The sequence below is a fragment of the Octodon degus genome, unplaced genomic scaffold, assembly GCF_000260255.1.
Source record: "Octodon degus isolate 3935 unplaced genomic scaffold, OctDeg1.0 scaffold00213, whole genome shotgun sequence".
Classification (NCBI taxonomy): Eukaryota; Metazoa; Chordata; class Mammalia; order Rodentia; family Octodontidae; genus Octodon; species Octodon degus.
The window spans coordinates 1115654-1133656 of record NW_004524789.1 but is presented as its reverse complement, the minus strand read 5'-3'; the positions used below and the strand labels follow the sequence as shown (position 1 = coordinate 1133656).

Below are 18003 nucleotides of genomic sequence, written 5' to 3'. Positions count from 1 at the left end.
AATAAATAAAAATAAAAAAAAAATTTAAAAAAATAAAAAAAAAAAAAAGAAACCAGCTGATCAGCCTGAAGATTTAGCCTTGCCTTGGTTTGAATAAAAACCAAGACCTTAAGTGCATACAGCCAGTAGTCTAGCTTTGACATTGGAGGTGAGCAGGGCCAAGTGAGTGTAAAGGGGTGTGAGTGGTAAACGAATGCCCTGCAAATAGCATAAGGAGTTTTTATAATGTTGAATGTAGATAATTTGAAAACTGACAGTCTCCTTTCAGAATTGCATAGATGATGACTCTTAGAATGTGTTTTACTTGAATACTATTTGCTTTAACCCTAGAGGCAGCTTATTACTGCTCGTAGAGTTATTCTCGTGGTTGGTGACTCCCTACTAAATGCTGAGCATAGGTTAGTGTTGATTTAAAATACTTGACAGTCTGATACTGCCCGGAGCACCACTCAGAGCACTCAGCGACAGCATGTAAAGGGAAAGTCTCTCTGGTTTTCTTTTTTTCCTTGTCTGAGTCAGTGCTGGACTTTGAGGATTCTGGAATCACAGCTGGAATTTCTTTTTAAATATTTAATCATGCAGGATGCAGAGACAGCTAGGTGATCTAACTGCCTGTCAAGCAGTGTCCAGAGCTTAATCCCTGGTACTGCATGCTGTGGTGTGGTGATGCACGCCTGTAATCCCAGTGCTGGAGAGGCTGAGACAGGAGGCTCACTATGAGTGACCTATGTAGCAAGACCCTGTATCAAATAAATTTAAAAAAAAAATTTAATCTTATCCCCAGGCCTGCTGTGCCGGCCCCGCCCCTGGGGCATGCTGAGACAGTGATTGAGACTGGGTGTGGTAGTGCACACCTGTAATCCCAGCTCTTGGGAGGCTGTAAACAGGAGGATCACTACAGATCCGATCTAGATCGGATCTAGTAGTGAAACCCAGAACACCCTGTAGACCCTTCCCTAAAATACAAAAAAAAAAAAGATAAAATAATTTAATCTTGGATAATATCAAAAAAATTGCCCACAAGGGGCCAGGGAGATGGCTCAGTGGAATAAGCGCTTCCCTGGCAAGTGCAAGGGTCTGAGTTCAATCCCCAGTTCTGCAAAAAAAAAAAAAAAAAAAATTGCCCATTTATCTCAATTTTATAAAAAGAACATTGTGAGTCTTCAGTCTTACGCTGGTTAAAATAGTTACACAGAAATAAAAGTGGAGATATGATCATGTTTTAGTTAACCAGGACTCAAGTAATTAGAATATAGCCCAATATTGTTCAACTTGATTTTTAAGGCGCCTCTGACTCATTGTGAACTGCAGCAAGGCCTAATTGTCCCTGCTAGATATTTGTGTATAAAGATGAATGAATCATTTATTACTGCCAGACATTGAAGTATTTAAAAAAAATAAGTCTTCAATGAAGAGAATAGGATATTAATTTTTCTATTTTTCTTTCTGGCCACATTAATATTTTGTTAGTGTTATTCAGAGCCTCTGCTAGATGATGTATCTGTTACTTGAGAAGGCCCATTCTAGCAATGAACGACCACAGAGTTCTTCACATATCAGAAGAATCTTTGGAATTTATTAGTGTATGACATGTGGTTTTCATATCCCTGACTGAAATAAAAAAGCAACTCATATGCTCAAAGTAGCGCTGAATGTATAAGCTTGATTTGTTTTGGGGGGGTCCACTGGGGAGAATTCTTTTTCTGAATGTTTTTTGAAGAGAGGGAAAAAAAATGATACAGAATTTCAAAACAAAATGAGAAGAAATTGACAATGGTTACTATTATCTTCAAAAATTGTTATCTTCAAAATAGTTGCCAAGGGCGCCCAAATAGCTTAGAGCCTGCTGTGCTGGCTCCACCCCCGGGGCTCACTGAGAGGGTGATTGAGACTGGGCCTGGTGGCGCACGCCTGTAATCCCAGCACTTCGGAGGCTGAAAATGAGAATCCCTGCGCAATGAGACCCTGTAGACGCTGTCTTAAATCCAAAAAAGAAGCTCAGATTACAAGATATAAGTAAGCACTGTTTCTTTCAGTGAGCTGATAGGAATCAGTACTGCAATGATCTTAGCTATTTTGTTTGTGTGGGGTTTATTTTCCCTTTCTTCTTTTCTCTTTTCCCCCATTCCAGTTGTTTTTTCCTTTTGAGCATCCCCCCCCTTCACAGTATCTATTGTACCTTTATTTTTATTTTTGGCGATACCAGGGTTCGAACTCAGGACCTTGCACTTGCCCCGCAGGCACTTACACCATTGAGCTATATCCCCGACCCCCTTTGTACCTTTTGGATCTTATTTACTCTTTCAGTTACTTACACAAATAGTACTAGAATGTTTAATTTATCTATGTGACAATATAATAAAAGCTATATTTCACCTCATATACTCAAAAATCCAATCAATATTAAAAATCTAAACAGAGACATTTAAAAATTCTAGTAGAAAATCATCATCTCAATATGGAGAAGAAAATTGTTTTTCCAGTGTCTTAAGTAGCTCATTGTATGTAAGGCATTCTTTTACTTAAATCCAGTGCAGTTACCAAACATTTGTGTAACACTAGCCTACAGGCCCTGTCATACTTCCCCAGCTGTCACCCGAGGCCCTACCTCCCACACCTTTTCTGGTCTAGAGCCAAGTTGGAACCTCACTGAACTTATTGTGGTCTCTTTGGTCTTTTATTTGGCAGTTTCTCGGCCTCGTCTTTCATGACGTTAACTCTTCCTGTTTTCTTTTTCGTTCTTTTTTTTTGAGATAGATGTGATATAGGGTCTTGATTTTGTAGTTCAGGCTGACCTCAAACTCCTGAGGATCCTCCTGCATCAGCCTCCCAAGTGCTAGGGTTACATGCATGCGCCACGACACCCAGCTGTTTTGTAGAGTATGGACTAGTTTTGTAGACTATCTCAATTTTGGTTTGTTTGTTTCGTTGTGATTAGATTCAGCCTCTGAATTTTTGGCAGCAATATCACAGAAGTGATAGGTGCTCAGTGAATCCTCTCAGGAGAAACGAGATTTTCTTCTTCTTCTTTTTTTTTTTGGCAGAACCAGAGATTGAACTCAGGCCCTTGCACTTGCCAGGGAAGCACTTATTCCACTGAGCCATCTCCCTTGCCTTATTTTTCTTAATATTTTTGGTAATTTGGTAAAAGTAGTATGTGGCAGTTTTCCTCAATATAAAAGTGGTATTCTTTTGTAATTACCACATGCACAAATCCGTATAAACCATGTAAATACCCTGTTTTGTATTAGTACCTTTGCCCACCAAATTTAGCATCTATTGATAATTTTTTTTTTCTGTATTTTTAGGGAAGGGTCTACAGGATATTCAGGGTCTCACTACTAGATCGGACCTGTAGTGATTCTCCTATTTAGAGCCTCCCAAGTGCTGGGATTACAGGTGGGCGCCACCATGCCCAGTCTCAGCTGCCCTGGGGCCGGGGCCGGCATGGCAGGCCTGGGGATCGAACCCTGGACCCCATGCCTGCTTGCTCGAACCCCAGCCCCTGTGCCTGCTTGCAGGTGCTTTAATCCACTGAGCTATTTGTCCAGCCCTGATAATTTTTGACTATGAGAATTACTGTGATAGGGCTGGGGAGATAGCTTGGCAGCTTAAGTGCAAGCCTGTCAAGCGCAAGGACCCCGGTTTGATTCCAGGTGCATTGTGGGCATATTGGCTGTAATCCCAGTGTTGGGAGCTGAGACAGGAGAATCACTATGAGTCTGAGCTGTGCAGTGAGACCCTGTACCAAATACATACATAAGTAAATAAAGATTACAAGAACATTTAAAAAAAGAATTACTATGCTAGTAACTTTTCTGGCTGGTCATTTCTTCCGCATTTGTTAGCATTCTACTGCAGCGAGCATTCCATTCCCCTGTCTGTACATGCGTCCTTGTTAGGTCACAGGTGGGCTCAGTAGATGCTTATTCTGTGAGTTATTGTCTTTTGCTATCATTTCTTTGGTGCTTGAATTGTTGGATGCAAATTTTTGTGGTTGCTTTAAAAAACAAGGAGGAATATACAAAACAAAGCTTACAACTTTTGTAATACTTTTGTGTTGGCTTGCCTTGTTGATGGGCAGAAATATTTCAGGGCTCAAGAAAACTACTGTTTTGTATATTACTTTGAATATGCCACTTTGCTGAGTGTTAACTTACATGTTTGATGGACAGTAACTTTTCAGGGTTCATGTGGTGTAATATTTTGGATGTCATTTAAATTTGCCATTTTTTCTGCTGCATAGCTAATCACAAGATGTGCAACAGACTGGAACATATTTATAATTGTTACTTGTATTTTCCATGAAGTAGTATTTTGCACCAGTAGAAGAAAAGAAAAAACAACCATCTTGTAACTTTTAGCCCAGCCTAATCCTAGAAGCGCTAATGAATTAGCTTTAACCTCAGCGCTTCTCTGCCATGTGTGGGGGTGTGCCGCCCGCTACGTGAGTATAACCATTGTTGGTGAGCCTGCGGCAGCCTAGAAGCTCTGCCACGGCTGGACATAGGCAGGGAGTCTCTCAGTCAGCCCTTGCCACGACACGCTGACCTTCATCCACTGTTGTTAGAAATGCTATAAAAGTAGTAACCTTGGGGCTGCAGAGAAGCTCGGGGATCTAAGCACCTGCCTGGCAGGCTCAAAGACGCGGGTTCCATCCCAGGTACCTCCTGCTGTGCAGGCTGCAGAACCAAGGCCTGCTGTGCCAGCCACCAAAACCAGACATGGTGGTGCACACCGGTAATCCCAGGGCCGCTGATCACAAGTTGGAGCTGCGTAGTCAGACCCTGTACCAGACAAAGACATATGAGATTTTTTTAAAAACTTAAAATTACTAGCTCTTTCCTGATTTTTATTCTAATTTGATCGGAAAGGACTTTGAAGAATATCCTGTGGCGGAAATGTGATGGTTAATGAAAAAGTTCAATACTTAATATACCTAATAATTCATTGGGTCCTTCAAGACTGTAGTTTTTAAGGGTAATTACTATATAGTTCCATGTAAGTTAGAGAAACTTTGAGGAAATATGTTTTCAGTTATTTTCAGAGATTATTTTTACTTACTCCAGGGAATATTTCCTGTTAACTTATAAGACCATTTTTCTGGGGGTGGGGGTGGGGAAAAAAGGACTATTTTTCTTTCTTAGATTTAGAAGTAGGCAAAAATAAATAATTTTAAAAGTTAAAAATATCTTTCCCAAATTTAAAGAACCAGTCCAAAAATGGGCATCTGAAATGAGTGAACACTTCTCAGATGAAGTACAAGCAGCAAATGAGTACATGATAACAATGTTCACATCACTGCTCATTCGAAAAATGCAAATTAGAACAGCACTGAGATTTCATCTCACTTTTGAAGGAATAGCTGTTATCAAGAAATCAACCAATAACAAATGTTCGTGCGCTGGAGATATCGCTCAATATCCAGGTACCAAAAATAATAAACTCCGTAAGCCGTGGGGGAAAAGCAGCGCTTCTCCACTGTTGGTGGGAGTGTAAATTGGTACAGCCGCTACGGAAGTGAGTATGGAGATGGCTCAAGAAACTCGACCTAGAGATTTCGTTTGAGCCAGCTATTTTCTTTCTTGATGTCTTCTGAAAGAGTCAAATACATCATGCCACAGTGATACATACAGACCTGCGCGTATAGCAGCGCAGTTTGTAAATTCCTTGTTTGGTTTTAGTGCCAGGGATTGAGCCTAGAGCCTTGTGCTTGCCAGACAGGTGCTTCAGCCACTGAGCTAAGTTTATAGCTTCTTCTTTGTGAGGAACCGTGAAGGTAAATAAGAACCAAAATGCATGATAGATATTGGGAATTGGGAAGAAGATGTTCAAACAGGAAGGGAAACAAGGTGGGGAGGGGCGGGCAGAGAGGAAAGAAGGAGAAGCAAAGCTTTTGTAAATAAGGGGGGAAGTAGAAGTAGGGGGAAGAATCAGGTTACATTGTGTGCAAGTACAGATTACCAACAATGAATGTGGTAACTATGTATATCAAAAGTGTATCAATAAAAATGTGTACTAGTGCAATTAAAAATAAACAGAAAGTTTAAAAAATGTTATTTAGGAGGAACTCTGAAACCATACCAGTGCATAGGAAGTTCCTAAATAACTGCACTTAGAAAAATAGTACATTTTCAAAGAGGTTGGGATAGATATATAGTTGCACTCTCTTAATGAATAGAATGATTTGTTCTAATGGTGTTTGTAAATAGGATCACAAGTCCGCATCTTGTACAGCAATTAACCACTAAGAAGAATATATGCAGTGTATTATTTGTTGAAACTGTACTTCCGATTTGATTTGAAACTGTCTCATTGCTGTTTATCAATAAAACTTTGAAAAAAAGAAAAATAGTACATTTATAGTGACAGATCTTTCTCTAGCTTCTGAGAGATCCAAAAGTTGGGTTTTTAAAAAATCTTATATGAAATTCACAAAACTCAGGTTAAAATATTTCAGTCATAGGTGGTATAATACAAGTTGTGTTCTGGGCTCTCAGCCAGTGACTCCCAGTCAATGGTGGAGGTGCTTTTGATCTGCCATTTAGATTCAATATTGTACGAGTCTGGTGACATCTTTTGATTATGTTTAGCACAGTTGCAAAACAAAGTATCCATAGGATAAAAGTATAGATCATTTTTGCTTTATTGGGGAAAATTCAAGATAGAACTAATTCTAAGTAGTAAAAGCATTTTGAAGCTTAGCAGCAATTTAATTGCATTACTACTCATGTTGTACATGTGCTGTTTGCTACCAGTATTTTAATTTTGCTTGTTTGTAGGTAGTGGATAAGCATTAAGATTGTTTTTAAAAATGGCTCAGATGGGCGGGCCACATAGCTCAGTGGGGAGGGGGTGTCCATCCCGCCTTCCCGGGCTGTGCTGAGACAGCAGTTGAGACTGGGCGTGGTGGCGCCCCATGCCTGTAATCCCAGAACACCCTGTAAACCCTTCCCTAAATACAAAAAAAGAAAACAAAAAACCCCTTAGATTTCTGAAGGTTTACAAAGTATTTTACTGTATTTATAAACATGTTTTTCAGTTTTTATGTGTCAACCAGTAAAAGTTTGAAAAACAAAAACACATATATTCAGTAAGAGCATTTCTTCAGATTTTGAATGTGGATCTTTTCTTAAGCTAGCCCTATGTGTGTAGTATTATTTTGGTACTGGGGAATTGAACCCAGTGCCTTCATACGGAGCTACAGCGCTAGCCTTTTTTTTGTTCTCACACTGTGTGTCAGTAGCTAAGGTGCTCGGCCTTATTTAGTGTCCCATAGTACTGTCTAGCATGGTCTAGTGCTCTGGAAATGCTGGGCAGTACCCGTGAGCTGTAGTTCGTTGCCACCCATTTGATTAGAAGCCACAACGCTCCATACACATACTGTGTTTCTAAACTGCGGGGTTTAGTATTAGGTACATTTTGAAAAACGAATCTTGTTACCATCTACCCTTTTGAGACTGGTGTATTTATTCAGATTCATTCAAGTTGTTATATGTATTAATACTTTTTATTGCTAAGAAGTAGTTCATTGTGTAGATGTACCATAATTTTTCTGACCATTCAGCTTGTCTCCAGTGTCAAGAAATGTAAGATTTTGTGTGAACATGAGTTTGTATTATTTTAAGAAGATAGGGATGTCTTAATTACTCTTCTCTTGTTGCTGGGACAAATACCCGACACTCAAAATTAAAAAAGGAAAGGTTTAGTTAGCTCACAGTTGCTGGAGGCTTCAGTCCATACTCAGCTGGGTCCAAGGCAGAGCAGCACAGAGCAGAGGGCAACCTTTCATGGCGGCTGCAAAGAGCAAGCGCACAAGGGAAGAGGGAAGAGCGGCAGCTCAGGCAGCTGGCTTCTCTTCCCACCTCTTACCTGCCCCAGTGCAGGGGCAGCAGCCACACCCACAGTAATCAATCACAAACTCCAGAAGCTGCCCCAAGGCTGCATGAGGCTCTGGGGGGACACCTAGACACAAACCATAACAAGGTATAAATGGAACTGTTGTAGTGTGTGCTTAGTTTTACAAAAAGTAGCCAAACTATTTTCTGTACTGTGTGCAGTTTTTCATTTCTGATACAGTGAGCTCCAGTTGTGTTGCATCTTCCTTTGCACTTGATGCTGCCATGTTTGTATTGTATCCTTTCTGTGCTGTGCAGAGTAGCATTCCTTGAGCTCATTATTTATCTCCCTGGTGACTAAGGATAAGGAATATTTGGGGGTGTTTCCCTATCCTGTGTGCATCCTCCATGGTGACAGATCTATTAAACTCTGCTTAATTACTATTTTTAACTGTTAAGTCTCATGAGTACTACCTATAGTTTGGATGAAAGTCTTTTATCGGATGTGTAACTTGATACAGCTTGAATATTGTTTATTTGAAATGCTTGGAAAGAAAGGTTCTTTGCATTTTGGAGTGTTAGTGCAAGTTTTACTAGTTAAAAATCCCCAATATGAAATAGCAAAATCCAAGAACATTTGATCATCATGCCACCGCTCAGAAAGCCTCAAATCCTTGCCAGGTGTCACGGTGTCCTCCTGTTTCATCAGTACCTTGAGCGACTGGGGCAGAAGAATTTCAAGTTCATTGAGGCATCTTAGTAAGATGCTGTCTCAAAATAAAAAAGTGAGGGCTGAGGAAATAGTGTAGTGCAGAGGCCCTGTACTCAGACCCCAGCACCACCAGAAAGTAGCAAGTAAATAATAGCTTCAAAGTAGGCAACATTTCTGATACTTGAATTAGGGATACTGTTGTATCTACCACTTTGCAGCTTGTCTTTTTATTCTCTTAACAGAGCAAAAGTTTTTAATTATTGTAAAGTTCAGCTTGTTAGTTTTTAAAAAATATTACAGTTTTGGTGTGATGTCTAAGAACTTTTTTGGTTAATCTTAGACCGTTAAAATATTTCCTTTTATGTATTTAATTTTAGTTCTGTTTTACATGTAGAACTGCAGCTTGCTTTGAATTAATTCTTATGTAAAGTGTGAAATGTTGAGATTCCGTTTTCTCCCTTGACAGAATCTTGTTTCAATGCAATTTTGTAAAAATTAGTCCTTTCTCCAATAAATTATCTTTGTACCTTTGTTAACAGTCTTACATGTATGTTCATATTTTTGGACTTCCAGTTCTCTTTCATTGGTTGTCTCTAGTCATTAAACCTACACTGTCTGGATGACTGTAGCTTTACAGAATAGTGTTGGAGTTGGTAGTTTTCAAATAAATTCTTGGTCAAAACTGGTTTTATTATTCTAGTTTCTTGGCCATTGTCACCTGGTTAGCCTCTCAACTGCATTTTCGTTAACCATGAGTTATATTGTCAGAATACCAAATACTCTCTTAAAATAGGCAGTTCACAGGACTTGATGTTATCTTTATCATTACATTAAAATTTCCTATTAAACCTTTTCAGCTTTTTAGATGCCTTTTTGTTTCTTTCTGTGATTTCATTGATTTGTAACATTATAAACACAATAATGTTATTTTCAGTGTATGTAAATGTATCTTCTGACACATTTTCATGGTTTTTTTTTTTTCACTGTTTTATAAAACAAAATTGATTGTAAGAAAATGTTTGTATCCACTTTGGAATCATTAAGTGTATTAAAGTATGTATTTTATCTATATTCAGCTTGTATGTTATTACGTGATTAAAACTGTTTGACTAAAGTACAACTTTTAATACCTCAAGTCATTTTCAGTAGAACTATGAAATTGTGTAGTTTTGTACTTTTTTATTCTAGCACATAATACTCAGAAATATTTATATCTTCACTTCTGTTTTAGGTACGTATAGCAGCAAAATTCATCATTCATGCTCCTCCTGGAGAGTTTAATGAGGTTTTTAATGGTAAGTATTTAATTTGTAAAACTGTCTTGATATACCAACACTCTTTAAAGTATCCTAAAAAGGTATTCACTTTTTTAAAAGAAAACCCTAACTACCAAAATAAACTAAGAAAAGTGTGTAGGAAGACCTCAAGTCAGTAGCTGCCAAGGTTCTTGAACAGTTCAGAGAAGTAACCCTACATCACAGCCCCGTACTTTGGTATGTGCCCGTAATCCCAGCACTCTAGGAGCTGGGGCAGCAGGATGGCAAGTTTGAACTCAGCCTAAGCAATTTTGCAAGACTATGTTCTAAGAAGTTTTAAGAATTGGTAGTGTAGCTCGTGTGTGAAAGCCTTGGGTCCAATTTCTAGTACTGCCGAAAAAAAAAAAAAAAGAAAGAAAAGGAATTCTAAGAAAAACTACCTATGTAAAGTTCTTTCCCTGACTTACATGACTTGCCTATTTTTAAAATTCATCAGCACGGTCCAAAAAGAATGTATAAGTACTGAAAATTGCTATTGAAAGTGATTTGAAATTGGCTTTGAATCGGTATGTTGTGTGTTGAGGCACATTAAATTTGGATATTTAAATGAGCCATTAAATAGGCCTGGGATAAAATGACCTGTGGAGTGGAAGTGGGATATGAAATTATCTAATAACTTTCAGAAGGTACGTTAGAGTTAAAAGGAATAGTATATCTGAAAGTGAAATCTCTTCTGAATTTATTTTTGAGACTTTTTGTTGAAAATCTCCGTGTCAGAATGATTCCACAAGAATAAAAAAAAAATCTAAAAATTACAGTCATAAAATCTTACCAGTTCAGTGGTTCTTAAATCTGTTTTGTAGGCTTCCTATGGTAGAATCCCTGAAACATAGATGTGTGGTCTTCGGTCACAAAAACCAGTTGGTACCAACAGGCCTGTTTTTAAGCCTCCCATCCCACTGTGCGATTCCAAAGGGTATACTCGTCTGGCGTCATAGCCTTGTGCCCTCTGTAAGAGTAACATTTTATTTTACTCAACTTTTAAATCTGTTTCTTCCACTTGCTTATGACAGAGTATGTTATCTCTTTTCAAAGTAGAGCTTACCTGGCTCAAATAAATCTCACTTTTAAATTATTTCCCTGTTCGGAACTGTGAACGATAATTATCAGAAGATATAATCATTATATTTAGATTATTGAAAATAAAAATCATTTATCAAAAATAATTTCCCAATTTGTTTTTTGGGGGGATAAGAATAACCATAATTGTAAACACCTCTCATGTAAATAATTTAGGCAGAAATGTTCATATTTTAAAATCATTTAGTTTAGAAATTCAATGTTTTAATAACTAGCTAAAGAGTCTGTCTGTCTTTCTGTTTTTTTGTTTGTGTGTTTTGTTTTGAGCCAGGGTCCTGCTGTATAGTGTAGACTGGCTTTAGAACTCACTGTGTATCCCTGGCTGGCCTCGAACTTGGGGCACGCCTGCTGTCTCAGCCTACTGAGTGCTGGGATTACAGGCATGTGCCACCATGCCTGGCTTGAGAGATTGTTTTTCAAACCAGGGCCTATTGCTGAAAAGTTTGTGAATATACAATATTTTTTTCTTTTGAAACAGTTTTGGAAAGATTTCTAAAGTACAAAAAACAACTTAAAAGCCACGAAGTTCATTTTATACATAGTGATGCATATTTGTAATCTCAGCTGATCAGGAGGCTGAAACAGAATCGTAAGTTCAAGGCCATCTTAGATAACTTAGCAAGACCCTGTCTGAAAATAAAATTTTAAAAGGGGTAGAATGTCACTGCTTGCCTAGCATACTCAGATCTCTAGAATCAGTGTACATTACCACCACCAAAACACACACGCACACGTACACGCGCACATGCGCACACACGCTTGTACCACGGAATCTTAGTTCTCCATCTGAACCTTCCACATCTTTCAGCATACGCAGCAGTGTGTACATACGCAGATGCCATTCCTGCGAGTTCCCCTTCCTGTTTGTCACGTGATGAGTGTATTTCATGTTTATAGATAAGCAGCTACAGTTTTAGTGGATGTTGGGGTTTAGCAAGCTCCCATTGGTTTATAAGAACAATAGTCTGTTTACATATTTAACCAGTTTCTTAGTGGAAAATTCTTTGGTTATTTGTGTTTTCTTCTAGTTAAAAAAAGGTATTTTTTAATGTACTACATGATAGCAACTATATAAAATAGCCAAGCACTTAAGAAAAATAGTGAAAGAAAATATGTCAACACTAGAATAGAATTTTATTTACTAGTTGTGATAGTTTTCTTGTTGCTGTGACAAAATACCTGACACCCGAAATTGAAGGAAGAAAGCTATATTGAGCTAACAGTTTACAAGAGTTTCGTCCTGTAGTTATCTGGCCCAAGGCAGGGTGGCACCCAGGAGAGGGGCACCAGTTCATGTGTGCAGAAGGTAGCAAAAGCACCAAAGGACCTTAATAATTTCTTTCTGCCCCTTTGATCTTATTCAGGCTACTCAGGGCAGTAGGATTCACTCTGAGTCCTAGGGCCTGTGAGCACCATGAGTCAGTGCCGAGGTCACACACTCTAGATTCAGCCGCCTTTCTTAAAGCCACGCAGTACTGCGTGAGGCTCTAGGGGACATCTAAACACAAGCCATAACACTGATGAAGTATATACAGTTTCTGTTAAGTTACTGGATTTTCCAATAAAAGTACTATAATTTTTTAATGATTAATAGTCAAATGTCTATATAATAATACATTCTAAAATTAGGACATTATTTTCTGTGGTTACATCACTTTGAAAACAACCAGCTTCCTCTTTATTTTTATTTTTATTTTGCAGAACCAGGGATTGAACTCGGGCCCTTGCGCTTGCCAGGGAAGCTCTTATTCTACTGAGCCATTTCCCGGCCAGCTTCCTCTTTAAAATTAGGACAAATTAAGAATCAACCAAAGGGGCTGGAGAGATGGCTCAGTGGTCTAAAGCACCTACTTGGAACAAGCTTGGCAAAGCACAGGGACCGCGGTTCAATCCTCCAGCACCACATGCCGGCCAGCCGCGCCCCCTGGTGGGCTGAGCTGGCCACACACACACACACACAATAAATAAATGTTAAAAAAAAAAAGAATCAACCAAAGAAAGATTAAGTTAAAGATATTAAAATTAATTATCTGTTATTTGAATATGATCTGTCAAATGAAAAAGATGTCTGTGTATGTAGACTGATCACAAACTGTCATTGTTTAGTCACTTTTTTTTGTATTTTAGGGAAGGGTCTACAGGGTGTTCAGGGTCTCACTACTAGCATAGTGATCTGCTTGTTTACAACCACCCAAGAGCTGGGATTACAGGCACGCGCCACCATGCCCAGTCTCAGTCGCCATCTCAGCCCTCCTGGGGTGGGACTGGCACAGCAGGCCTGGGGATCAAAATTTTTTTGTTGTTGTTCTTCACTTTTTCTATAGAGCAGATTTAAAACTGGTGATTGTATTGTGAAACTAAGAGGCACAGTTTGCACTTTTTTCTGCAGATCTTAGTATGCCATTTTTCTGATACAGCTTATCTGTACCTTTGTTATTCGGAGATACAGTGCATTCTATCTGCTGTTAAGAATACAAAATTACATGTTGTTCTGCTGAATTTCCTTGTGTGTTTTCTAACTGAAATCTCTTTAAAATACAATGCTGTATATTTGTGGATATTTTGATCATTTAGAATGACATTTTGATCTTGCTTACATTTGGGGTGAGGGTTGTTAAATTCATAACAATCTGCATTGCATACGTTCTTCAAACATAAATAATAGAAAATATAATATTTGTTTTGCAGATGTTCGGTTGCTGCTGAATAATGATAATCTCCTCAGGGAGGGAGCAGCCCAGTAAGTATTTATTTATTTATTTATTTTTAAAATATTTATTTATTTAGTGTGTGGCCAGCTCAGCCCACCAGGGGGCGGGGCAGGCTGGCATGTGGCGCTGGGGGATTGAACCGAGTTCTCTGTGCTTTGCTTGAGCTTAGCTTGTTCTAAGTAGGTGCTTTAGACCACTGAGCCATCTCACCAGCCCCCCAGTAAGTATTTAATATTAACAATTAAAGTGGCCTAGGAAAAGATGTTGTAAAAGTGGTATTTAAGCACAAATCCCTGGTACAGAGATTTGAACATCACAGTGTTTTTTCATTTTCCCAAACTGACACTTAATAACTCCCCATTTCTTACGCCTGGCAACTGCACTAGTCTACTTGCTATAAATGTCACTACTTTAGATACTTAAGTGGAGTAGTATATAATATTTGACCTTTATGACTAGTTTAAAGTGCTTTGTTGAAATTGGTTTATTTTATACTTTCACTTTAGTTAACAGCTTTTACATAGATTGACCACATCTAAGCATTGTTGAAAGTTTTATATGTTCAAGGAAGATTAATTTTCTTTATAATAGCAATTTTATGTTGATGAAATTGTTTTGTGGATTCAAATAAGTCACGTAACAACAGTACTTTGAAAGTAATTTCCAAAAAAAAAAAAGAAAGTAATTTCCTCTGAGTTCTGTGCTAACTTACTTGATTTCATGTAAATGTAATAATTAGTGGATTTTTTTTCACTTTAGAAACAAAATTTTCATTGAGTTCTTCAGAATAAAGATTAATGACAGTAAGAGAAACATCCGTATTTAAGTCGGAGTCAGGATGAATGAATGTACTTGAGTTTTCTTGTTCATCCTGACAGTTGTTGCAAGCGAGGTTTCTTTTATTATAAAGCAGTTTCTTGGACGGCTGTGACACATACTTCAAGAGGTGGGCACGTTGAAGTAGAACATACAGTACTTTGATCTCTTAAGGGAAATAAAAACTTTCAGAAATAAACTATGGTGGAACAGTCATATTTATAGTATGTGATCCCAAGTAAAACACCAAAAGCTTTATAACATGCACTTCGATTTTCTTGGATGTGTTTATACTTTCTGTAGGTGTTTGCTGCCTAGATGAACTAGTAGAGAAAACAAATGTGGACTTCATATTCTTTGTACCCACTTTCTTGAAACTAATCACTGTGATCATTTTGTAGAAATCTAAAGGTTTCTGTAAAGTATGGAAATGCATTCTAAACTAGGAAATGAATTTATAATGATACCATTCCAATTAACAATTTTAAAACAAAAGTAGTGTTACCCAGTATTTCCCTTAATTCTAAATTACTTTTGAAATATCTAAACCCTCGAAATAAGATGATTTTCACTGTCTTATTACTTTCTCATCACTGGGACGAAATATCCAACACAAAACAAATTAAAGAAGGCCTTTCCCGTGGCTCCTGGTTTAGGGGACTCAGTGCATGGCTCACTGCAAGACAGAAGGGTGTGACCAGCGTATGTGGCAGAGGAAAACTGCTTGCCTCATGGGGACGAGGAGCCAGGGAGTAGAGAGGGGGCTGGGGGTGGAGCACCTGCCTCCTGCGATCAGGCCCCATCGCCTCATCCCCCAGGTAACTGTGGGTGTGGTACCCTCATTACTCAGTCACCTTTGGGAGTACCCACCTCTGAAAATGGGAGGCTTTAAAGGTGCATTCTAGCTTCAAACCATAGTGTTCCCTTCTAGGCTTTAGGAAGACTTGTGTCTGTAGCTATCTCCAAGTGTTACCAGAGCTTTAGTAGTTGTGGCTTTGCTGCAGTTTTCAAGTCGAAAGTCTTCTGTGATACTCAAGGCAAGCTTAGCTGTGAGCCCCTGTAAAAATCAGAAGGAAAGTGAAATACTTCTAACATACAATGACAAATGGTAAATATTCCCATTTCAAAAAGGAGAAATACAGGAATAGAGAGGAATCAGACCAAAGCCTAGCAGAGTAAATGATAAACCTTGTACTTTCATGTCCAGCACCCAGGGCAAATTGTGGTGAGATGTAAGCTTCACAGGGCTTGGGAAGCCCTCTTCCAACCCATTATCAGTGCAGGCATTATGGCCTCTTTTTTGTTTGTTTGGTACCAAGGATTGAACTCGGGACCTTGCACTTGTCAGGCAGGTGCTTAGGCTGCTGAGCTGTCTCCCCAGCTCAGTGACCTCTTTCTTGAGATGGCTATCTACTGATGCCTCAGTAGACACGGCACATTGCCTGGCTTCTCCAACTTCTTGGGGTCTTCACCACACTTCTGGATTCTCTTTCAAAGTTTCATGGACTACCCTCTCAGGAGTATAATGCCTGGCCTCTCTGGCCTTTTAAATTCTTGGTGGAAACTTCCTTGGCCCCACAGCTCTTACATTTGCATTCCTATAAGCCAGCAAAATATATGGATGATTCCATGGTCTACCTTGACCAGTAGCCGGGCCCCCTTGGCATAGCTGCCTTGATTCCTAACACTGTACATCTCCAGGAACCAGTTCCATAGGGAGCCCTTCTTGAGCAGGGTGTCTGAAAGTACTGGTGCTTGCCTCTTGAATTTGTGAGGGTGAGATCTTGTTGATTCCTCAGGTAGCTTCGGCTTCCACCTATTATCCTGATACAAAGTACTTATTTTTCATGCTAATTTTTTTAATGGTCTTGCCCTCCTTTGCTAAACTTTGTAGTATATGTTTTTGGGGATACTCCATACTTTTCAAATGGGTATTTTGGCTCCTGATTTTCCCTATAAGTCTGACCAAAAGTAGCTAGAAGTACCCAGGCCACAGCCTGCACATTGGGCTGCCTTGAAATTTCATTTAGATTAATCTACCACCCTTAATCTCAGTCTCCCATAGTATCTCAGGACATGGGCAAAATATAGACAAATTCCATGCCAGGGTATAGCACACATGGCCTCTAGTCCAGCTTGTTTCCAACTGAAACCTTCTGAGCCTGGCCTTTACTGTACACTTTTCTATTAGCATTCTGGTTTTCTGAGCTTTCCCATCAAGCTTGCCCTAAAGCATTGTAGAGTTTAACTAGCATGTACAAATCTTTCAAATCTTCCTGAAAACTAGTTTCAAAGGCTTCTGAGTCATATGGTCAGGTATCCACATGTCTTATCTGCATATTTGGTATCAATATTTGTTTAGCCGTTTTCTTTTCACTGGGCCACAAACCTGACTCCCATAATTTAAAAACAGGAGTGATTTATTTTGGCTTATGGTATCTAGAATATTTAGTCCATAGTCTACTGGCTTCAAGAGGGGTGCTTGGAGGAACAGTCTGCTTACATTATAGTGGTCAGAAGCAGCAAAAGGAACAGCCAGGGAGGGAGATACTTCCAGGTCATGCCCCCAGCGCTCCACGACTCTTTCAGTTAGGCCTTTCAGTATAGATAGAAATTCATCATTCACTTCATCCTCTCATGAATATAGGACCCCTGTGACTCAGTTACCTTCCAAAACCCTTGCTTGGGAACACATGAGATTTCGGGAATATTTTAAATCTGAAATAGAAAGTTATCATTAAGCCTGCCCAAAATTCATAACATAAGCTTAAAAGGCATCCAAAAAAACCCACATTTGGGTACGCATCCTGGTGTAGGTTTGCTAGGGATAGCCAATAGCCATAGACTAAGGTTTGCTTCTTCAAAAATCACTTTTAAAAAAATGTTGAATTTCTTTTATATGTCTCTTTCCACATACTCATACGTTCCTTCCATCTTTGCCCTGTTGATTGAGATGAAGCAGCATCTTTTATCGTTTTCCTTTTCCTTTTTATAAAAGGAAACAAGAGGGCTATAGTGATTCTAACAGCATATCTTTACTTAAGAAGTACACAAACTCAGTATGTTCCACAGTAAAATTAGACTCACTGAAGAGTGGGTACTGTCAAATCTAGAACACTTTGAAATATTCATAAATAGCCTTTTTTATTCAGTGGATAGAAATAATGCCATACTTAACTGATTATAAGGTAAATAAGTCTCCTTGGGATTTTTCAGGAGGTAGCCAAATGTATGAAATAAAATTTAATTACAGAAGCATATCAGAGGCATGTAGACAAATTTTAATTTTCTATGTAGAGGCAGTTATTTTTTTTTTATCATTTAAATATATTTTTTATTTTTATTTTTTTTTTCAAAATTTTATTGATAAACAGCAATGAGACAGTTTCAAATCAAATCGAAGTACAGTTTCAACAAATAACACACTGCATATATTCTTAGTGGTTAATTGCTGTACAAGATGCGGACTTGAGATCCTATTTACAAACACCATTAGAACAAATCATTCTATTCATTAAGAGAATGCAATT

The 18003-nt window shown here is 38.6% G+C and overlaps 1 protein-coding gene across 1 annotated transcript in view; it reads left to right on the top strand.

Moving 5' to 3' along the window:
* Capza2 (capping actin protein of muscle Z-line alpha subunit 2) overlaps positions 1-18003 on the top strand; it is a gene marked incomplete at its 3' end in the record, with an annotated part of 48209 nt that overhangs the window by 6342 nt on the left and 23864 nt on the right. The window contains exons 3-4 of the mRNA XM_012517755.1: positions 9782-9845; positions 13635-13686. Of these exons, the coding sequence (XP_012373209.1) occupies positions 9782-9845; positions 13635-13686 (116 nt within the window). The remainder of the gene's footprint in view (positions 1-9781; positions 9846-13634; positions 13687-18003) is intronic.